Source organism: Mercenaria mercenaria, chromosome 11 (assembly GCF_021730395.1).
Source record: "Mercenaria mercenaria strain notata chromosome 11, MADL_Memer_1, whole genome shotgun sequence".
NCBI classification, from domain to species: domain Eukaryota; kingdom Metazoa; phylum Mollusca; class Bivalvia; order Venerida; family Veneridae; genus Mercenaria; species Mercenaria mercenaria.
In genome coordinates, this window is record NC_069371.1 from 65,172,556 (window position 1) to 65,191,473 (window position 18,918).

Sequence of the window (18,918 nt, forward strand, 5' to 3'; positions counted from 1 at the left end):
AAATTCATTCACTTAATAATGCAATCTACTAGTGTACGTATAATATGTTTGAAATCTAATTGTTTATTCTTTTTGTAAGATAAAGGTCTGCATGAACCGCTTTTTGCACACTACAAGTTCTGAACTGATGGGATGGTCTTTGTTTATCTTCGTATAATAATGTATCAATGTTATCAACAGATGTCAGAGTCATTTATTTTGAGAAAAAGGGAAAGAAAGGTATTCCCTTTCATCCTGACGTATATGCCACCTGATAATCACAGGTTTGGTGCTAATGGCATCATATTTCTCTTTTTCATTAATTCAAGGGAAATAAGTTCATAAAAAAGCTACTGTGTTATCTCCCTTGTATAGCTTATATTAAATAAAAACAACAGATTCAGGATACTTGTAATTATATTTATAATAACAATCAGGTAATTATGTATGAATTTGTGATATAGGTTTATATGTTATGATACTCAAGAGATTTCTCGTTTTTAATGCATAAGCTATTTGACTTTCTTACTGTAAGATACAAAATACCGTGTCATTAGAAGAACCTTACTTAATTCTATTTCTCAAAAAAATGCAAAAATGGGCCAAAACTTGCGTTTTCTTGTAAAATTGTGAAAATTCATTTTTTTTCATGTATACTGAACAAAACTGCTAACCCACCAGTTCATGATATTTTTGTCAGTATCTTAAATGATTACCGACAGTTCTTTTTGGACATTGCGAACTCTTGTTAACGACGTTTCAAGATTTCAACAAAATCCAGCCTTGCCATCATTTTAATGTTTCAAGCCATTTTTAAAAGATCCATATATTGGCATGTGTGTCCAAAATTCGCAAACTGCCAGAACATACAACTTTTAGGATATTTTAATTATATTGTGACTCGTTTTAAAATGGGAGAAAGAGTAAAATGAATATAAAATCATATTTCCACGAATCGATAGTTCTGAAATTTTGAAATGTCTTTAAACTCAATAAAGTACTCCTTGTTGACAAATAAAACCATTTTATTTAGTGTATTAACATATGGTATCTATGTTTAAATACACGCGCCAGTATGTAGATTATATACATTATCTCAGAAATACCTGTTAAGTGTTCAAATAAAGTACATTTTCCCAAAGTAGTTACCACAGTAATAACGTTTATCTTTTGAAACAAAAATCAGACTCTGTTTCCCGACACTATTTATCGGTCAGTCAATGTTTATGCTTAACAAAGCTCCATCCGCCCTTTCAGGCACAGTATAACCATATAAGAGTATGGACCCCCGGCATGTCACCAGGTATGCCGTTAAAGATAATTTTTGAAGCCAAATGGTGAAGAAAGCTGACCACTGCGCAATTTCCGTAGAGCATAATTATGTCAAATATCCAAATAATTTTGAAGCTTAGGTCACTGTCAAGGCCATTGTAACCATAAACGACCGAGACCCGAGACAGGGAGACAATATAGAAGGTAAGGTGGCAAGCTCGCCTTAAAGAGTGGTTTGTCGTCGCATACTGCGGACTGGTCTTTCGTCGCTGGTGTTGATGTCCCTCCCCTCTTGCACCCAATGTTGCATGGGGTCTTCTCTGCATGCCGCGTCTGGTGAAGCGCTGATGTACTAGTAGATCTAGATCTTGTATTTGGTCAATACATCCGTGCCACTCGATGTGTCCCGCGGAGGTGTCTATCATCGTTGCCTGTGCCGTCTAACGCTAAACAGGGGTCCCGAGAGTACCACACGAGTTATTGGAACCTGGTGGCCGAAGCCTTTTTGTGACAATATAGGCCCTATAGTTGGTTTCTCTGTGCACAGTCCTGGACAGTCTGTAGGGACCTATACAGCAAATCATCGTCGTCTCAAGGACTGCAGAGGGGCATTTGTGTGCTCAGCCCGCTCCCAAATTTGGATTTTCCCAGAAAAAAAGAGTAGAGTATCTACAAGTAGATCTAGTGTAGGCCTGCCTAAAACGTCTTTTTAAAAGAACATATATATGTACAGTATGTAAATAAAATTTAATGTGTTCCAGAGAACACATTTGATGCACAGAAATACAATGCTCAGAGCTCGACCGAACGTTTTAAATGCCTTATTATATATAGGCAGTGGCTAGGATTACGGTACCGTAATCCTAGCCTCCGAGTCTAGGATTACGGAAGTTCTGTATTTCTAGACAACCCTACGAGAATAGGCTAGGATTACGGAAGTATTTAAGAGGCATCAAATATATGTTAGGACATGCATAAATGATGTTTTAAACTTTTTAACCACCCCAGGAGGGGAGCGGTTGTCTAGTGGTTAAGGTGTCGGCTGCTCAACCCAGGGTTGTGGGTTCGAGCCCCATTAGGGTCATGACAATGACTTCTCATATGACACCAGCACTGGTTTTTACAGGAAGCGAACTCTAGTCTAAGAGTTGTTCAAATATGCTTCAAGCTTAATCATCACAGTTGAGCTAAAATGAATTACTGTAAAAGCAGAAATTTTTGTGAGGGTTTAATTTTTGCTATATTCCCGAGGCCCTACATCTCGCGAAAATTAATTCTCGCGTAAATATTCACCATTAGTATAATTCTAATGCAAGCAAGATACCATTTTTACAATTTCATGAATATAAAACCTCACGAACATACTCAAAATTTCAAATTCGTGAAATTTTGACCCCGCGAAAATATGTGCGTTTACAGTAGTATAGACTGAAACACTCCCTTACACTGATACCCTATAGGAGTTTATGTATAGTTGTCTACATCATGAAAATATATCTAAATATACATAGACATCTTGAAACATATAACCAAAATATGAAACATGAAATAATTAAGGAACACTGTTAGGAACGGCCTTTAAAATTTGAGCCGCGCCATGAGAAAACCAACATAGTGCGTTTGCGACCAGCATGGATCCAGACCAGCCTGCGCATCTGCGCAGTCTGGTCAGGATCCATGTTGTTCGCTAACGGTTTCTCTAATTGCAATAGGCTTTGAAAGCGAACAGCATGGATCCTGACCAGACTGCGCGGATGCGCAAGCTGGTCTGGATCTATGCTGGTCGCAAACGCACTATGTTGGTTTTCTCATGGCGCGGCTCAAATGGTTAGTGGCAAAAGAAATAATGGTGCTCTGTCTGTCATGATTTTCTGTTAGTCAAAACACAACTCTGTTTGTGTAATAAATACTTTTATCTTAACAATAAATTTGTCTTGTATGTTACATACATGTATTTGTAATGTTTTTATTGCTATATGTTTTGCAGATATATAAAAGCAAAGATCCCCTGACAATTGGATTCTATACTCATGATGGGTATATACAGTCTGTACCGGCCTGTCAGAGGGCAGTTTTGTTGGCAAAGAAAGCTCTAGAGTTTATGGGACATACAGTAAGTTGTTTTTAAAGGCACTAACCTCCAACTGGTACAACAACAAAAAAAAAAAGAGAATTTTTTAAGATATCTGAAAATTATTGCTTTATTTCTTAAGAAAGCTTTGAAACTTTGTTACCAACAGATTATAAGTTGTGGAAACATGTAAGAATAAGTTGTCTTTACTAATGTTTCCATTCAAAATTAAAATGCATTTGTAAAGGGGTATAGGAGGTAAACTACTTTAATTATAAGGCTTTATATTTAATGCCCATAAAGTACGTATTCCTTTGTGGTGTACTGGTCAAGACCACAGGAAACTGTTTTTTTTTGCAGCAGCTACACAGGTGTGATTCCCAACTTGGGCATGTTTTTCTTCTTGATTTGGCATTTTTAAGATAGTTTAGAAACAAAAGTCATGCGCAAATGTTCATTATATGACAAAACTTCAATTTTAAAAAAAAAGATCATTTTTAGCTAAAATTTGGAGGTCAGTGCATGTAAAATAGGTGTTGTTCAGTATAATAATAATATTAATACATAATTAATAAAGGTGATTTTGATTCTTTGGACATAAATGTTGCTGATCACACTAATGGCTTTCCGTAAAATACGAACAATGCAGAAATGGCATATGGACAATGCAGAAATGGCATACGGACAATACAAAAATGGCATACGGACAATGCAGAAATGGCATACTGACAATACAAAAATGGCATATGGACAATGCAGAAATGGCATACGGACAATACAAAAATGGCATACGGACAATGCAGAAATGGCATACGGACAATACAAAAATGGCATACGGACAATGCAGAAATGGCATACGGACAATGCAGAGATGGCATACGGACAATGCAGAAATGGCATACGAACAATGCAGAAATGGCATACAGACGATGCAGAAATGGCATACGGACAATACAAAAATGGCATATGGACAATGCAGAAATGGCATACGGACAATGCTTAATTTGCCGATTGTCATTACTGGTCCACTACCTTAAAATATTTTTTGAACATGTTTATGTGATATTCTATGTTACCTTTATTTCAGGTTGTTGAGTTTGTGCCACCTAGAGTGACCTATATGATACCAAATCTTTACATTAGAAGTGTGCAGGGTGATGGTGGTAAAATATTTATCTCTAAAACGTAATTGCATGTTTCCATGTCTTGTTGTTATGTTCCTTTTTAAGTTTTCAAATCAAGTAAGTGCTTTAATCAGATATGAAAAAACACAAAGGCAGACTTTTTTTGGGGAAGTGGGTTGGGTACATATGAATTTAGGTGCAAACTTTAATAACCAAGTCAGTATTACTTTTAAACATTTTTCCATAGATACTTATTAAAAGTTACATTGAGTATGTTTCAATGCCATGACCTAGAAGCATAAAGAACTTTGGCAAGAGTTAAGGCAGTGGATTGGAGATCTTCTACAAGAGAACTTGTATTTTAACCTTTACCCTGCTAAATTTCTAAAATGAACTGATCCATCACTAAATATGGGCAGTACCACTTACTATTCAAAGGGGTGTTCACTGAAAATTTACTGATTGAATAGCGAACAGTGCAGACCAAGATCAGCTGCTCGATTGCAGTGATCTGTCCACTGGTTCCAAAGCAATATACTTTGCCGCCAGCGGCTAAAGGTTAATGCCATTTTCGACAAAGCAATCTTAAGCAAATCAGGTGAAAAAGAATACCTACTAAAAACAAAATTGTGCAATGGTAAACTATTTGAAACAAAACAGTTGCAGCAAATCAGGTTGAAATGTACAACTTTTTATGTACCGGTATACAAAATGCACTTTGCCAAACAAAAAACAACAAAAAAAAAAACAATTAGGCAGCTGCCTTGGTGTGCCTCAACGTAGTTACAGCACTGCAAATATGTAATTGGTTCCATTTTTATTGACACCAATGTTCATTTTGGTGTCTGCAAGTCAAATATCTAAAACAATTAATTGGTTTCTTTTTTATTTAAACCACAAGTGAAATACTAATCTTTTAAATGTAATTGCTTTAGTGTTTATTGCCTATTTCACCACAAATCAAAACTCAATCTCTAAAAATTATTTTGTTCATGTCGAATATTTATCTTCATTTTCATTAACACTACAAAGTCAAATACATACTTATTTCTAAAATGATATTGTTTCTATGTTCATTGTAATACAGCAAGTCATAAGGTTTTATTTATCAAATAATCAAGGCACTTGAATGGTTTGCCTCCTGAATTATCACGGTTGAGAACACAGATGCGCAGGAATTGAACCACGAGGGTATTGTTAAATTTCCAAGCATCACAATGATGAACCCTGTTTAATTCGATGATAAAGTAAAAGGAGGCCTTGATAATGTTCATTTTACATGCTTATTGAAAGATTTTGATAAAAATTAAGCTTGTCTTCATTTATCCGAGTAGTAATGAACTGGACGTTATGCGTAATTGAGGTTATAATACTCTCTTACTGGTCTGCGTGTCAGCTGTTTTTTTTATCACAGAATATTGTTAGCGTAACCATCTTTTTTGTTTTACTGAGTCAAATCGAGCCATATTAGAATTACCTGTAAAACAATTTTTTCTTGTTTATTAATTAATACAGTGAGTCAGATATGTATTATAGTGAAAACTGGATAAATATAGGAATCACTCTGTCCTGTCCCATCTGTTCCTGTTCAGTCCTTCCTGTCCCATCCCTTCTAGGGAACCAGTACAGATACTGAAACTTCCAATATACTTTTAGGATAGTAAGACAAGTTCACATACCAGGTCCCATTACTCTAACTTCGGTTTTGACAAAATTATCTGCCCTTTCCAACTGGAAAATTTCCTAACATTAACATTTTCTTTCAGTATTTCTGAAATCAATTCATGCATTTGATTTAAATTTCACACAAACATTTGAGATCATAATGAAAGTTTATAGACTAAGTTCTATAGATCTGTCTTATAATTTTGATGAAATTGTTCCCATTTTTGACTTGGAAGATTTGACAAAAATGATGTTTTCTTTGAACATCCTTGAAACAAGTGGAAGTGTTCATTGGTTGAAAAGGTTGTAAGTCCAATTCACATTTCAGGTCCCATAAAGCTGACTTTTGTTTTGACAGAATTATTGCCCTTTTTTAACTTTGAAAATGGCAAAAAATTAACATTTAATATTTCTAAAACCTGTCCATGCATTTGATGGAAACTTCACACAAACCTTTAAGGACATGTTGTTAGTTTACATATCAGCTTCAATAACACTGTCTGTTATTTTGACAAAATTATTTTCCCTTTTTACTTAGAAAATATTGCAAAATTTGTTGATTTCTTAAAAAGTTCTTTGAAGCTAAGGAAGGTATTGCAGTGAACTTCAAAACAGATTGTAAAGATCACAAGCAAAACATTGTAACGTCAGGAATCTGTCAAGTCCATAGTTCTGACTTATTGCAATATTATTCTTTGCACTTTGAGAATGTCTTAGTGCTTTTGTACTAAAACTATGATCTTCACACAATTTAATCATATGCATAATACACACTTCAAATCAAGTTAAGGAGCTGTCTAGTGAATGTTCGTCACTCAATCAGGTTTGGTTCGCCCAATGGTACACTACTCTATGACAGTATGTTTCCAGAAGCGGACTCGAGAGAGAGTGTCAAAGTTAGCTTCATCACATCGAGTAAAACAAATTAGTATAAACTAAAACAAGTTCCATATGTACATGTACTCTATGTTTTATTTTGACTTGAAAAAAATTCTCCCCTTGTTTGACCTTCAAAATGAAATGAAACACAGATCTGACTAGAAGTATTTTGTATTTTAGTAACAATGATATTGAAGAACCTACACTTAAAAAGCTCTTGTTACCATCAAAGTTACCTAAATGGATGCGGTGGGTTTTGGCGTGGGCAATCCAAGCGGCTTCTAAGGTAAGGACACAAATCCATTTGTGACATTAGATGTTAAGTAAGGGAAATCTGGGTCATTATAACTATTGATTCTGTTACATAGCAGTCTTTAAACATTATGTTAAGATGTAGTGAAATCTGAAACGTTGATGTTTTTCCATACTGACATTGAAATATCATGTGAAGTCATTATTGAAGTCATTGTTGACATAATTCCAGCAGGCATCTTGAAGTTATACGTACATAAATGGTGATAATTTTCTCTAATTAGCCCAAATAAAAAATATGTATTATTTTAAGTGTAAGTGTGTATTCATATTATGCTTTTCAGTGAACTACTTGGATATATCAGTGAAATAAAATTAATATTTTCACTGTCTAAAAGTAGTGAAGATATCATTTATTTAATATTTTTCACTGGTACAGAACTACACTCAGATGCAAAAGAATATGAATTATAAATAACAGGAAATCCTTCGCAAAATGTATTTCAGTAAGATACTGATGTTTATAAATACCTATACGAACATAAAAATAGACACTTTCGTTACACAATGTGAAAGAAATCTGGAAATTTAATAGAACTATTTCACATTTTTTAACATAGATATTGTGACGTCAAGGCACAATGCTTGTGATGTTGCGTGGGTGAAATGGATATAATGCGTTTAAAACCATTGAAAATCAGAAAATAAAAAGAAAATTTGTTTCTTTTACATATATACCAGGTAAGATCGAAATATATTTCACTTGTGAACACCATATTTTACATTTTCACTTATGGCTATGCCACTTGTGAAAATATTGCTTATGGTGTTCACTGGGTGAAATGATTTTGATCTTACATGGAAACAAACATCCTCTTTATATCTACATTTACAGTACGTATGTGTTGTATAGAAAAAAAAAATGTATATTTGTATTAACAAAATTGGTGCAAAAATATCAAAGGTGGCCATTTTTCTGAACATGAACAAGATGGCATTTTTTAGCTTGACTATTAGAAGAATAGGTAGAGCTATTGGATTCACCCATGCGTTGTTGTTCATAACTCTGTATTCCATTTTTAGATAACCTGAGCCAAAGGCTCATGGTGAGTTTTGTGACCGCTCAATGTCTGTCATCCGTCCGTCAACATTTTCTTAAAAAAATCTTCTTGAAAACCACTAGGCAGAATTACACCAAATTTCACAGGAATGATCCTTGGGTGGCCCCCTTTCAAAATTATTCAAAGAATTGAATTCCATGCAGAACTCTGGTTGCCATTGCAACCAAAGGGAAAAACTTTAAAAATCTTCTTGTCCAAAACCGCAAGGCGTAGAACCTTGATATTTGGCATGTAACATCATCTAATGGTCCTCTATGAAGATTATTCAAATTTTGCCCCTGGGATGAAAAGAGGCCCCGCCCCGGGGGTCACAAGTTTTACATAGACTTATATAGGAAAAAACTTTAAAAATCTTCTTATCTAAAACCACAGGACCTAGGCCTTTGATATTTGGTATGTAGCATTGCCTTGTAGTCCTCTACAAAAATTGTTCAGATTATAACCCTGGGGTGAAAAGAGGCCCTGCCCAAGGGGTCTCAAGTTTTACATAGACTTATATAGGAAAAAACTTTAAAATTCTTCTTGCCTGAAACTAAACTGCATGGCTTCGGCTTTTGATATTTGTTATGTTGCATTGCCTTTTGGTCCTCTACCAAAATTGTTCAAATTATGCCCCTGGGGTGAAAAGAAGCCCTGCCCTGGGGGTCCCGAATTTAACATAGACTTATATAGGGAAAAAAACTTCTTGTCTGAAAGTTCAAGGCCTAGGTCTTTGATATTTGGTATGTAACATTGCCTAGTGGATCTCTAACAAGATTGTTCAAATTATGCCCCAGGGGTGAAAAGAGGCCCCGCCCTGGGGTCACTTGTTATATGAGTTATATAGGAATAAATACTTTGAAAATTATCAGATCATATTTCCTAGACTGTTACATCATAGTTACCTGATGACTCCAAGCGATTAGGGGTTACTTGACTGTGACCTTGACCTATTGACCTACTTTCTTGTTTTTAGCTCACCTGAGCACAAAGTTCTCATGGTGAGGTATTGTGGTCACGCTGTGTCCGTCGTCCATGTGTGTGTCTGTGCGTCAAGTCGTCCATCAACAACATTTGTGTTTAAACGACATCTCTTCCAAAACCACTGAATGGATTTAAATGAAACTTGGCCATGATGTTCCTTGGGTGGTCCTCTGCCAAAGTTGTTCAAATGGTTTTGCTTGGTTGCACATAGGGGCTGCCAGAGCAAAAAATAGAAAAAACTTCAAACAACATCTCCTAAACAGATGGTCCAATTTTGAAATAATTTCACACAAATGGTCCTTATGTCACCCTCTACCAAGATTGTTCAAATAATGCTGATTTGTCAAAAACATGGCAGTAGAGGGCATGGTCACTTTTCTCAATATGTACTTGTATATAGTGGAAACTTTAAAAATCTTCTTGTATGAAATTGCTTGAATGATTTTAGAATAGTTTTACACAAATGGTCCTTGTGTGACCCTCTACCAAGATTGTTTAAATTATTTTGATTCGTCAAAAAACATGGCCGCCAGAGGGCGTGGTCACTTTTTCCTATATGTATATAGTGAAAAATTTAAAAATCGTCTTGTGTAAGTAAGTAAGTAAGTAAGTTACATCTTTATTTAACGAGGCTAACGCATTCGGTTTCCCGATCTTCCATTTGTGTGATACTGCTTGCCCGATTTTAGAATAATTTTACACAAATGGTCCTTGTGTGACCCTCTACCAAGATATTTCAAATTATTTTGGTTCATCAAAAAGATATGGCCATCAGAGGGCGTGGTCACTTTTCCCTATATGTATATAGTGGAAAATTTAAAAATCTTTTTTATGTGAAACTGCTTGCCTGATTTTAGAATAATTTTACACAAATGGCCCTTGTGTGACCCTCTACCAAGATTGTTCAAATTATTTTGATTTGTCAAAAAACGTTCAAAACACAAGGCTGCCAGAGGGCATGGTCACTTTTCCCTATATGTATATAGTGGAAACTTCAAAAATCTTTTTTATGTGAAACTGCTGGCCCGATTTTAAAATAATTTTGCACAAATGGTCCTTGTGTGACCCTCTACCAAGATTTTTCAAATTATTCCGATTCGTCAAAAAACATGGCTGCCAGGGGGCGTGGCCACGCTTCTTCTCTGAATCAGTAATAGCTAGAGCCTTGATATTTGGCATGTGATATCAGATTTGTAATGTCTACCATAATTGTTCAAATTATTGCCCTAGGTTCAAAAGTTTGTGTGACATGTATATAATATAGGCAAACATAGAAGAAACCTATCTCTATACTTATACAAACACACTTGAAGCCTTGTACACAGGTGAGCGCTTTAGGGTCAATGACCCTCTCGTTTAAGATAAATCTTGAAATTTGGATGACATGTACAGTTTTGCACACCGATCTTAAAACTGACTTTCAGTGACCATGAGTGTGACCTATTGACCTACTTTCTAATATTTTAGCATCAGTTTGCCATTTTTAACATATGGCTCATGTTACTCAGGTGAGCGATTCAGGGTCATCATGACCCTTTTGTTACAAAATTATGCCCCTTTTTTGCTCGACAATAGTCTGAGCTATTCTACTTAACCTGGTGTCGGCGTCAGCATCACACCTTGGTTGAAGTTTTGCATGGAAGTAAGTATAGCTGTTATTTAAAGGCATATAGCTTTGTAACAAGGTCAATTACCAACCTCACGGGAACAAGTCCCATAACTCTGACATGTATTTTGGGTAAATTATACCCCCTTTTGGACTTAGAAAACCCTAGTTAAAACTTTGCATGCAAGTTACTATATCCAAAACTAATACAGATATTGATTTTAAACTTCACATGTGTCTTCGGGGTTATAAAACTAGGTAATAGCATCAAGTCCTATAACTTAGACATGTATTTTGGCCAAATTATGCCCCCTTTTGGACTTAAAAAATCCTGGTTTAAGTTTTGCATGCAAGTTATTATCTCAAAAACTAATGCAAATATTGAATTGAAACTTTAAACGTTTCATAGCATCAAGTCCCATAACTCTGACATGTATTTTGCAGAACCTTGACCCACTTCTAGTCATAGATTTGCACGCAAGTTACTATCTCCAAAACTAATGCAGATACTGGATGGAAACTCCATAGATATTTTAACATTTAGGGTAATATTCTTGTTTTGGGACAACACTTAAAATAGTCGAGCATTAGCTGTCTTACGGACAGCTCTTGTTTGACTAGTCATGCTTTGCTGTCGTCTGACAGCTCTTTTTTCCAAGAAATTTTTCAGATTGAGACTTTTAGAAAATAACTGTAAATTAGAGCTAAAAGTTACCATGATAGTTTTCTGGATGTGAGGATACTCTAAATAAAAATCAGGATCTGTATTTTTTAATGGAAGGCCAATTACAATTTGTGAGTGGAACTTCTTTTGGCTGTTTTATTTAGCTGTTGAAAAGACAGGTAATTAATCTAATACGCTTGAAAAGAAAAACACCTTTTTGTAGCAAGCTATTGTAAAAATATAAGGATTGAATGTTCTTTATTTTGCATGTAAACAGGTATAAACCACATTGGGACTTCTTGCAAATTAAATATTTTCAGGATAAAGTCCTTGGCGAGTCTCTGAGGGCAAGAGTAGAAGTCAAGTAAGTGCAGTTATTATCATAAAGTACCACATTGGCATGATATAGATTTAGCATCTTCTAGTGTTAATTTTTCGTTGGCCTGAAATTTGTGAGTTTGGCCAAAATGGCTATAAAGTAAAAATTAAAAGTCAAGTTTCTTGTTTAACGTTGGTAGTCGAAGAAAGTCTCCACCTGGAATGGATGGAACAACTTACCTCCCCAGCATCCAGTCTAGGCTGATACTGCTGGAAAGAGTACAAATTTAAGTAAATCACCCAGCACTGAACACTAGTCGGGATATCAGCCGCGACCGGGAATCGAACCCTGACCGCTGGCATTGTTATCCAGCCTGCTAACTACTGCGAAACTGACTAGGCTATTTCTTTGTGATTTGAATTTGTGGAATACAGCTTAAAGATAAAAACAATGGAAATTTTTTTTATGTTTCATGGGATTTCCTTCCATGGATTTATGCAACCACAAAATCAACTAAAATAAGTCCCACAAAGAATATTAATGATTTAACAATATCTTGCATTTCAAAAGTATCAAATTGTGCCAAGAACATGGTCAGATATCTGTAATTTCAGCTGCTAAAAATATAACTTAATTAGCATATTTGATATTACAGGTCTGTATATGAATGGTTTCAGCATGCAATAAGAATTCAGGTAAGGTTTTTAAGATATTGCCCTTCATCATTCAGGTAAGGTTTCTTAGATATTGCCCTTCATCTTTCAGGTGAGGTATTTGAGATATTGCCCCTCATCATTTAGGTAAGATTTCTTAGATATTGCCCTTCATCATTCAGGTAAGGTTTTTGGGATATTGCCTTTCCATCATGCAGTTAAGGGTTTTGAGATATTGCCCATCATCATTCAGGTAAGGGTTTTGGGATATTGCCCTTCATCGTTCAGGGAAGGTTTTTGAGATATTGGTCATATCTATAGATCTACCATGCCCATCAATAGCGCAAAAATGTTTCAACGTACCGCCACTCTGCTTTAGATTTCACTGAACAACCGAGCATGAGAAATAAAGACGCGGGGATGGAATTGATAAAATAGATATTATGTTATTATAAAGAATAAAGGCAATTATTAATTTGTTTAACATAGTGTTGTCTCAAATTAAAATATATCGAGACTGTAAATTTTAAATTATTAAATGCGTTGAGGTAGAATTTTTTAGCTCACAGACACAGTGCATCAAAGGTGAGTTTTATACGCCTGTCGTCGCGATCCGCTCAGTTCCGCTGTCTCCGTCTCAACATTGACTGTTCATCTAGAGTCAAATATGCCAATCTATGAACTTGTCGAATGTTACCCTCATTAAATCTTGATATTGATATTGGTTATCTGAGTCAAAACTAGTCACCGTCAATAAGAAAAGTTGTTAACATAGGGTCACATTTGTCCGTCTTATGAACTTGGTCAATTACCTCTCAATAAAATCTTGGACGAGTTGACATTGGACTACTGGCACATTGACTAGTCACAGGTAAATTCAAGAATTGTTACATCAATCATTTGCCAATCTAGAAATGTCAGAAGTACTCAAAAAATTTGGACGAGTCAAATAAAGGAAAAGCTGTAAACTACAGACCAATTAGACATACTTAATTGAAACTGGTCAGAATGTTAATTTTGATGCTTTAGTAAATGTACAGTGTGAGCGAACAGCCTTATGGCCCTTTGTTTACCAATCGACGTCACTATAATTATACATATAACAAAGCCTTGTCAGTACACAAATGTATTACTGTAAATAGAGGTTATCATCCGACCTTAATACGTTTGTATGACACTACCTTATGAATTGATAAATGTTGCACGTCTACGCTCACTATTATCATGCTGAAACAATGGATAAAACCTTACTTGTTATTTACATCAGTGCTACGATAAGTACAAAACTTTTCAGAAAAAGTGAAACGATATAACTGCTTAATTTGAAAATGAAATTAATTCTGGGCCTTCCGTGCAGAAAATCTACAAGTTTGACAAGTTTTTTATTCCAGACTGTATTCACTTAATGTCAGAATTGCTAACGTGGAAACCCCCAATGATGTTGTATGGACGCGCATTTTGAATGGATGTCATGATCACTTTACAATGCAAGTTATGGGAAAACTTAAAATTGATTTTAACTTCATTTTACATTTAAAAAAAGAAAAGGTTGCTAGAGATATAACCTTCTGGTATTACGATGTCAATTTTGACAATTTTACGTACAGTATGAATAAATTATTGGGGTCCAAATTAGTGACAGACTTTAGTTCAATATGTAAAGGTGTTATAGATGAGGGAATTGGGGATAGGGTGGGAGAGGGTAAGGCAACATACCCTGCACACATGTATCTGCATAGATATTTTATCACTTATATTGACTCACTTGTTTCATTCTTGAAAGCATTTAGTATGTCTGATGTTCTTTATGAGGCCATGACAATATACTCATTTCTACTCAGTTACTAAATTTTTATCATTATTATTATTATCCCCCGCCGATGAAATCGGGAGGGGGGTTTTGAAATGGCATTGTCCGTCTGTGCGTGCGTCCATCTGCTGCCATTTCTCAGTAAGTAGCAGGTAGAATTTCATAAAACTTGAAATAAACATGAACCAACATACTGTGATGATGCCCGTCAAGGTTTTTTTTGATTGGTCAATTTCCCTTAGGGTTATTACCCTTGATTTAATGAAAATTCCACGCCGGAGCCATATCTAGGAAGTGGTTGGGAATATTTAAATAAAACTTCATATTAAACATATTTACCACTATGAAGATATGCGGCCCATCACGTTTCAGTCAGATTGCTCAAGTAACACAAGAGTTATGGCCCTTAGAAGTTTCTTGTGTTAACTATATAGGGTACTATAAATTTGGCAATTTCTGCTTCACAACTTGTGATATATTTGACCTAGAACTATGAAACTTAAATTGAATTTAGATCACCATGATGTGGTTGAGCACACACGATTTCATCCGGATCTCTTTACTAACTTTAGAGTTATTGCCCTTTAATTGTTTAAAAATCCATAGATTTGTACATAACAAACCAACCAATTGGTAGAATTTCATTCCCCCCTCCCCCAATGAAATTATTTGCTTCTTAGTAACATCCTTAACTTTTTGCCGGATATATTTTTTTGCCATTCCTCACCATAAACCCTTTCGGCGGGAGATACCAATTCATCGAATTTGCTTGCTTGTTATTATTATTATTATTACTATTATTATTACAGGAATACAAAGAAGAGTTTTTACAGGCTTGGAAAGCAAAGAACCTTGATGCTGTGATATGTCCACCATTTGCTATGGCAGCAGTCCCTAGTGGGAAAGTGATAGATGTATTAGGTAAGTTATTCATTCATTTTGTTATAACATCATTCATTTAATACTTAAAATGCTCTTTACCTTCATGATACATCGTTTATTTGTTCTGGGTATACCAAAGACATATTTTTACTCACCCTTTTTGCATCAACAGTTATTTAGTTACTCACTACAGCAACTCTTGTTTATTTAAGAATTAAACACATTTTTAGCTCACCTGTCACATAGTGACAAGGTGAGCTTTTGTGATCACCCTTCGTCCGTCGTCAGTCCGTGCGTCCGTGCGTGCATCAACAATTTCTTGTCTGCACGATAGTGGTTTCATTTATGATTTTATTTTAACCAGACTTGCACACAACTTGTATCACCGTAAGATCTCGGTTCCTTTCTTAAACTGGCCAGATACCATTATGGGTTCCAGAGTTATGGCCCCTGAAAGGGCCAAAATTAGCTATTTTGACCTTGTCTGCACAATAGCAGTTTTATTTATAACTTGATTTTTACCAAACTGGCAAATAACTTGTATCACCATAAGATCTTGGTTCCTTTCTTGAACTGGCCAGATTCCAATGTGGGTTCCAGAGTTAAGGCCCCTGAAAGGACCAGAATTAGCTATTTTGACCTTGTCTGCGCAATAGCAGCTTCATTTATGATTTTATTTTAACCAAACTTGCACACAACTTGTATCACCGTAAGATCTTGGTTCCTTTCTTCAACTGGCGAAATTTCATTATGGTTTCCCGAGTTATGGCCCCTGAAAGGGCCAGAATTAGCTATTTTTGACCTTGTCTGCACAATAGCAGCTTCATTTATGATTTGAATTTAATCAAACTTGCACAAAACTTGTGTCACCATAAGATCTCGGTTCCTTTTCTGAACCGGCCAGATCCCTAAATGGGTTCCAGAGTTATGGCCCCTGAAAGGGCCAAAATTAGCTATTTTGACCTTGTCTGCACAATAGCAGCTTCATTTATGATTTGATTTTAACCAAACTTGCACACAACTTGTATTACCACAAGATCTTGGTTCCTTTCTTGAACTGGCCAGTTCCATCATGGGTTCCAGAGTTATGGACCCTTAAAGGTCCAAAATTGGCTATTTTGGCTTTTGCAGCCATATAGATACTTCATTTATGGTTTTATTTGATACAAACTTCCAAAATATCTTCAACAACAATAAATCTTGGATTCCAACAAATCAGATCCAGTCGGAGGTTCCAGAGTTATTTTATATCTGATTACCTCCCCTGATTGTAATCAAAATGGATTTATATCAGTAAGTACTTATAGGACTTATTTGAAATTTCATTATTGTCATTAGTTGGACTGAGCCAATCAGGGTAGTTAACTATGGACTGATTTTATGTCAAATTACCTCCCTTTATTTCAAATTAAAATGGGTATATCTCCGTAACTAATGAAGATACTGATCTGAAATTTCATTTATGTCAACAGATTTATTTGGCAGATCCTTCTTTTGTTTTTTTTAATAACTTCCCTTTTACATTACTATAAATAGCTTATTTTTAGTAACTTTTTTTATTATTGGCCGTAGGGAAAAACCGAGACCACTTTTCTGTGGTACAACATGGATGGTACCTCCAATTTTTAGGTGTTTTTTGACATATCTGTACCTTGTAAGAATATTTTTTTCTTTTTGGTTAAATTTCTTCCCTTTGTTCTTCCTGTCCTTTGGACTTAGATATTTTTTCTGAGGACCTTCTTGTCCTGAAGTGCAATGATAACAGGTGAGCAATATAGGGCCATCATGGCCCTCTTGTTGTGCGTTTATACGGGTATAAACCACATTGGGACTAATTGCAAATCCATGAATGATGCTAGCAATTCTTGGATGATTTGCAAGAGGTCCCAATGTAGGTGGTTAAACCTGCATAAACACACAAAAAATAGCATTCAGTTCCTATATTTACAGTAGCTTGCTACAAAAATAAGTGGTTAGCTTTCCATGAGTACCAGAAAATCAAAATAAAGGTCAGAATTTCAGTCTTTTTAACATCTGAATAGAACTACCAAAAAGACCTGCCCACATTCAATTAAATTTTTGTAATTAACCTTCCTTGGTTAATTGTTCGGTTATTAATAATGTAAGCTGGTAGCTCAGTAATCACCCATGGAATGTTTGGAATCTTCACACACTTATTTATAGTGAAGAACTGACTTACATTACACAGGTTTGCTTTTTTACAAAATTATGCTACTTTTTATGCCCCCGAAGGGAGGCATATTAGTTTTCAACTGTCCATCCGTTCGTTCGTTAGTTAGTTCGTTCATCACAACGTTAACTTTTTGCATGAAGGCACTTTACTCGCGAACCACTGCACCCAGGACCTTCAAACTTCACATGCTGATAGTACTTATTGAATGCACCACCCCTACTGACTTTGGGGTCACCAGTTCAAAGGTCAAGGTCACAGGGGCCAACGTTAACTTTTTGCATGTAGGCACTTTAATCGCAAACCACTGCACCCAGGACCTTCAAACTTCACGTGCTGATAGTACTTATTGAGTACACCACCCCTACTGACTTTGGGGTCACCAGGTCAAAGGTCAAGGTCACAGGGACCAACGTTAACTTTCTGCATGAAGAAACTTTACTCGCGAACCACTGCACCCAGGACCTTCAAACTTCACATGCTGATAGTACTTATTAAGTACACCAACCCTACTGACTGTGGGGTCAGTAGGTCAAAGGTCAAGGTCACAGGGGCCAAAGTTAACTTTTTGCATGAAGGCACTTTACTCGCGAACCACTTCACCCAGGACCTTCAAACTTTACATGCTGATAGTACTTTGAGTACACCAACCCTACTGACTTTGGGGTTACCAGGTCAAAGGTCAAGGTCACAGGGGTCAACGTTAACTTTTTGCATGGAGGCACTTTACATGCGAACCACTTCACCCAGGACCTTCAAACTTCACATGCTGATAGTACTTATTGAGTACACCACCCCTACTGAGTTTGGGGTCACCAGGTCAAAGGTCAAGGTGCTGCGGGGGCATTTGTCACCATTAGTGTCAGCTCTTGTTTGGCTTATATTTTATCAGTTGACAAGGCTGTCGAATAGTCGAGTCTTGCTGTCAGGACAGCTCTTGTTCAGTTAAGATACTTTTGTAAAAACTGATTAAAATATTATGTTGTTTCAGGTTGTGGAGGATATTGTTGGTTGTATAATGTTGTAAACTATCCTGCTGGTGTTCTTCCTGTCACCAAGGTAACCAGTGATGACATCACAAATTTAGAGGAGTATCCAAGTAACACAAGACAAGAGAAGAATGTAAAGAAGGTGAGGTAGTTTTTTAAATGGTTTCAAGTAACATGACTGGCACCCGAATAATTGAAACTTTGAATGGCTCACGAATTTGGAACTCTTATATTTTCCAAATCAGGTCTAGTTCATTTTTACCTTGTCTGATTTTTGAAAAAAAGTCTATGAGGTATTGTCTTCACTTGATTGTCAGTGTTGGTGTCGGCGTTGGTAAAAGCTCAAACTTTTGTTTAGGTCCACCTTTTCTCAAAATCCATAAGAGCTACGGCTTTGAAACTTTGCACACTTGTTTGTCATCAGTAGATGACTTAGTAGGCAGAGAACCATAATTCTTGATATTTATTTAGTCAAAAT

At 35.9% G+C, this 18,918-nt stretch overlaps 1 protein-coding gene across 1 annotated transcript; it reads left to right on the forward strand.

The window, feature by feature from the left end:
* The first annotated feature begins 890 nt into the window (after positions 1–890).
* Positions 891–18,591, forward strand: LOC123531406 (fatty acid amide hydrolase 1-like). Its single transcript, XM_053518156.1, has 8 exons — positions 891–902; positions 3,239–3,364; positions 4,410–4,507; positions 7,171–7,276; positions 11,917–11,960; positions 12,571–12,610; positions 15,188–15,299; positions 18,443–18,591. Exons 1-8 carry the CDS (start codon positions 891–893, stop codon positions 18,589–18,591), a joined length of 687 nt encoding a protein of 228 aa, XP_053374131.1.
* The last annotated feature ends 327 nt before the right edge of the window (positions 18,592–18,918 follow it).

What these genes read in the sequence shown, in the direction of transcription:
- LOC123531406 (XM_053518156.1), top strand. An exon ending in AAAATATTTATCTCTAAAAC is followed by an intron (nt 4,508 to 7,170) that starts GTAATTGCATGT and finishes TTTGTATTTTAG; the next exon opens with TAACAATGATATTGAAGAAC. An exon ending in CAATCCAAGCGGCTTCTAAG is followed by an intron (nt 7,277 to 11,916) that starts GTAAGGACACAA and finishes AAATATTTTCAG; the next exon opens with GATAAAGTCCTTGGCGAGTC.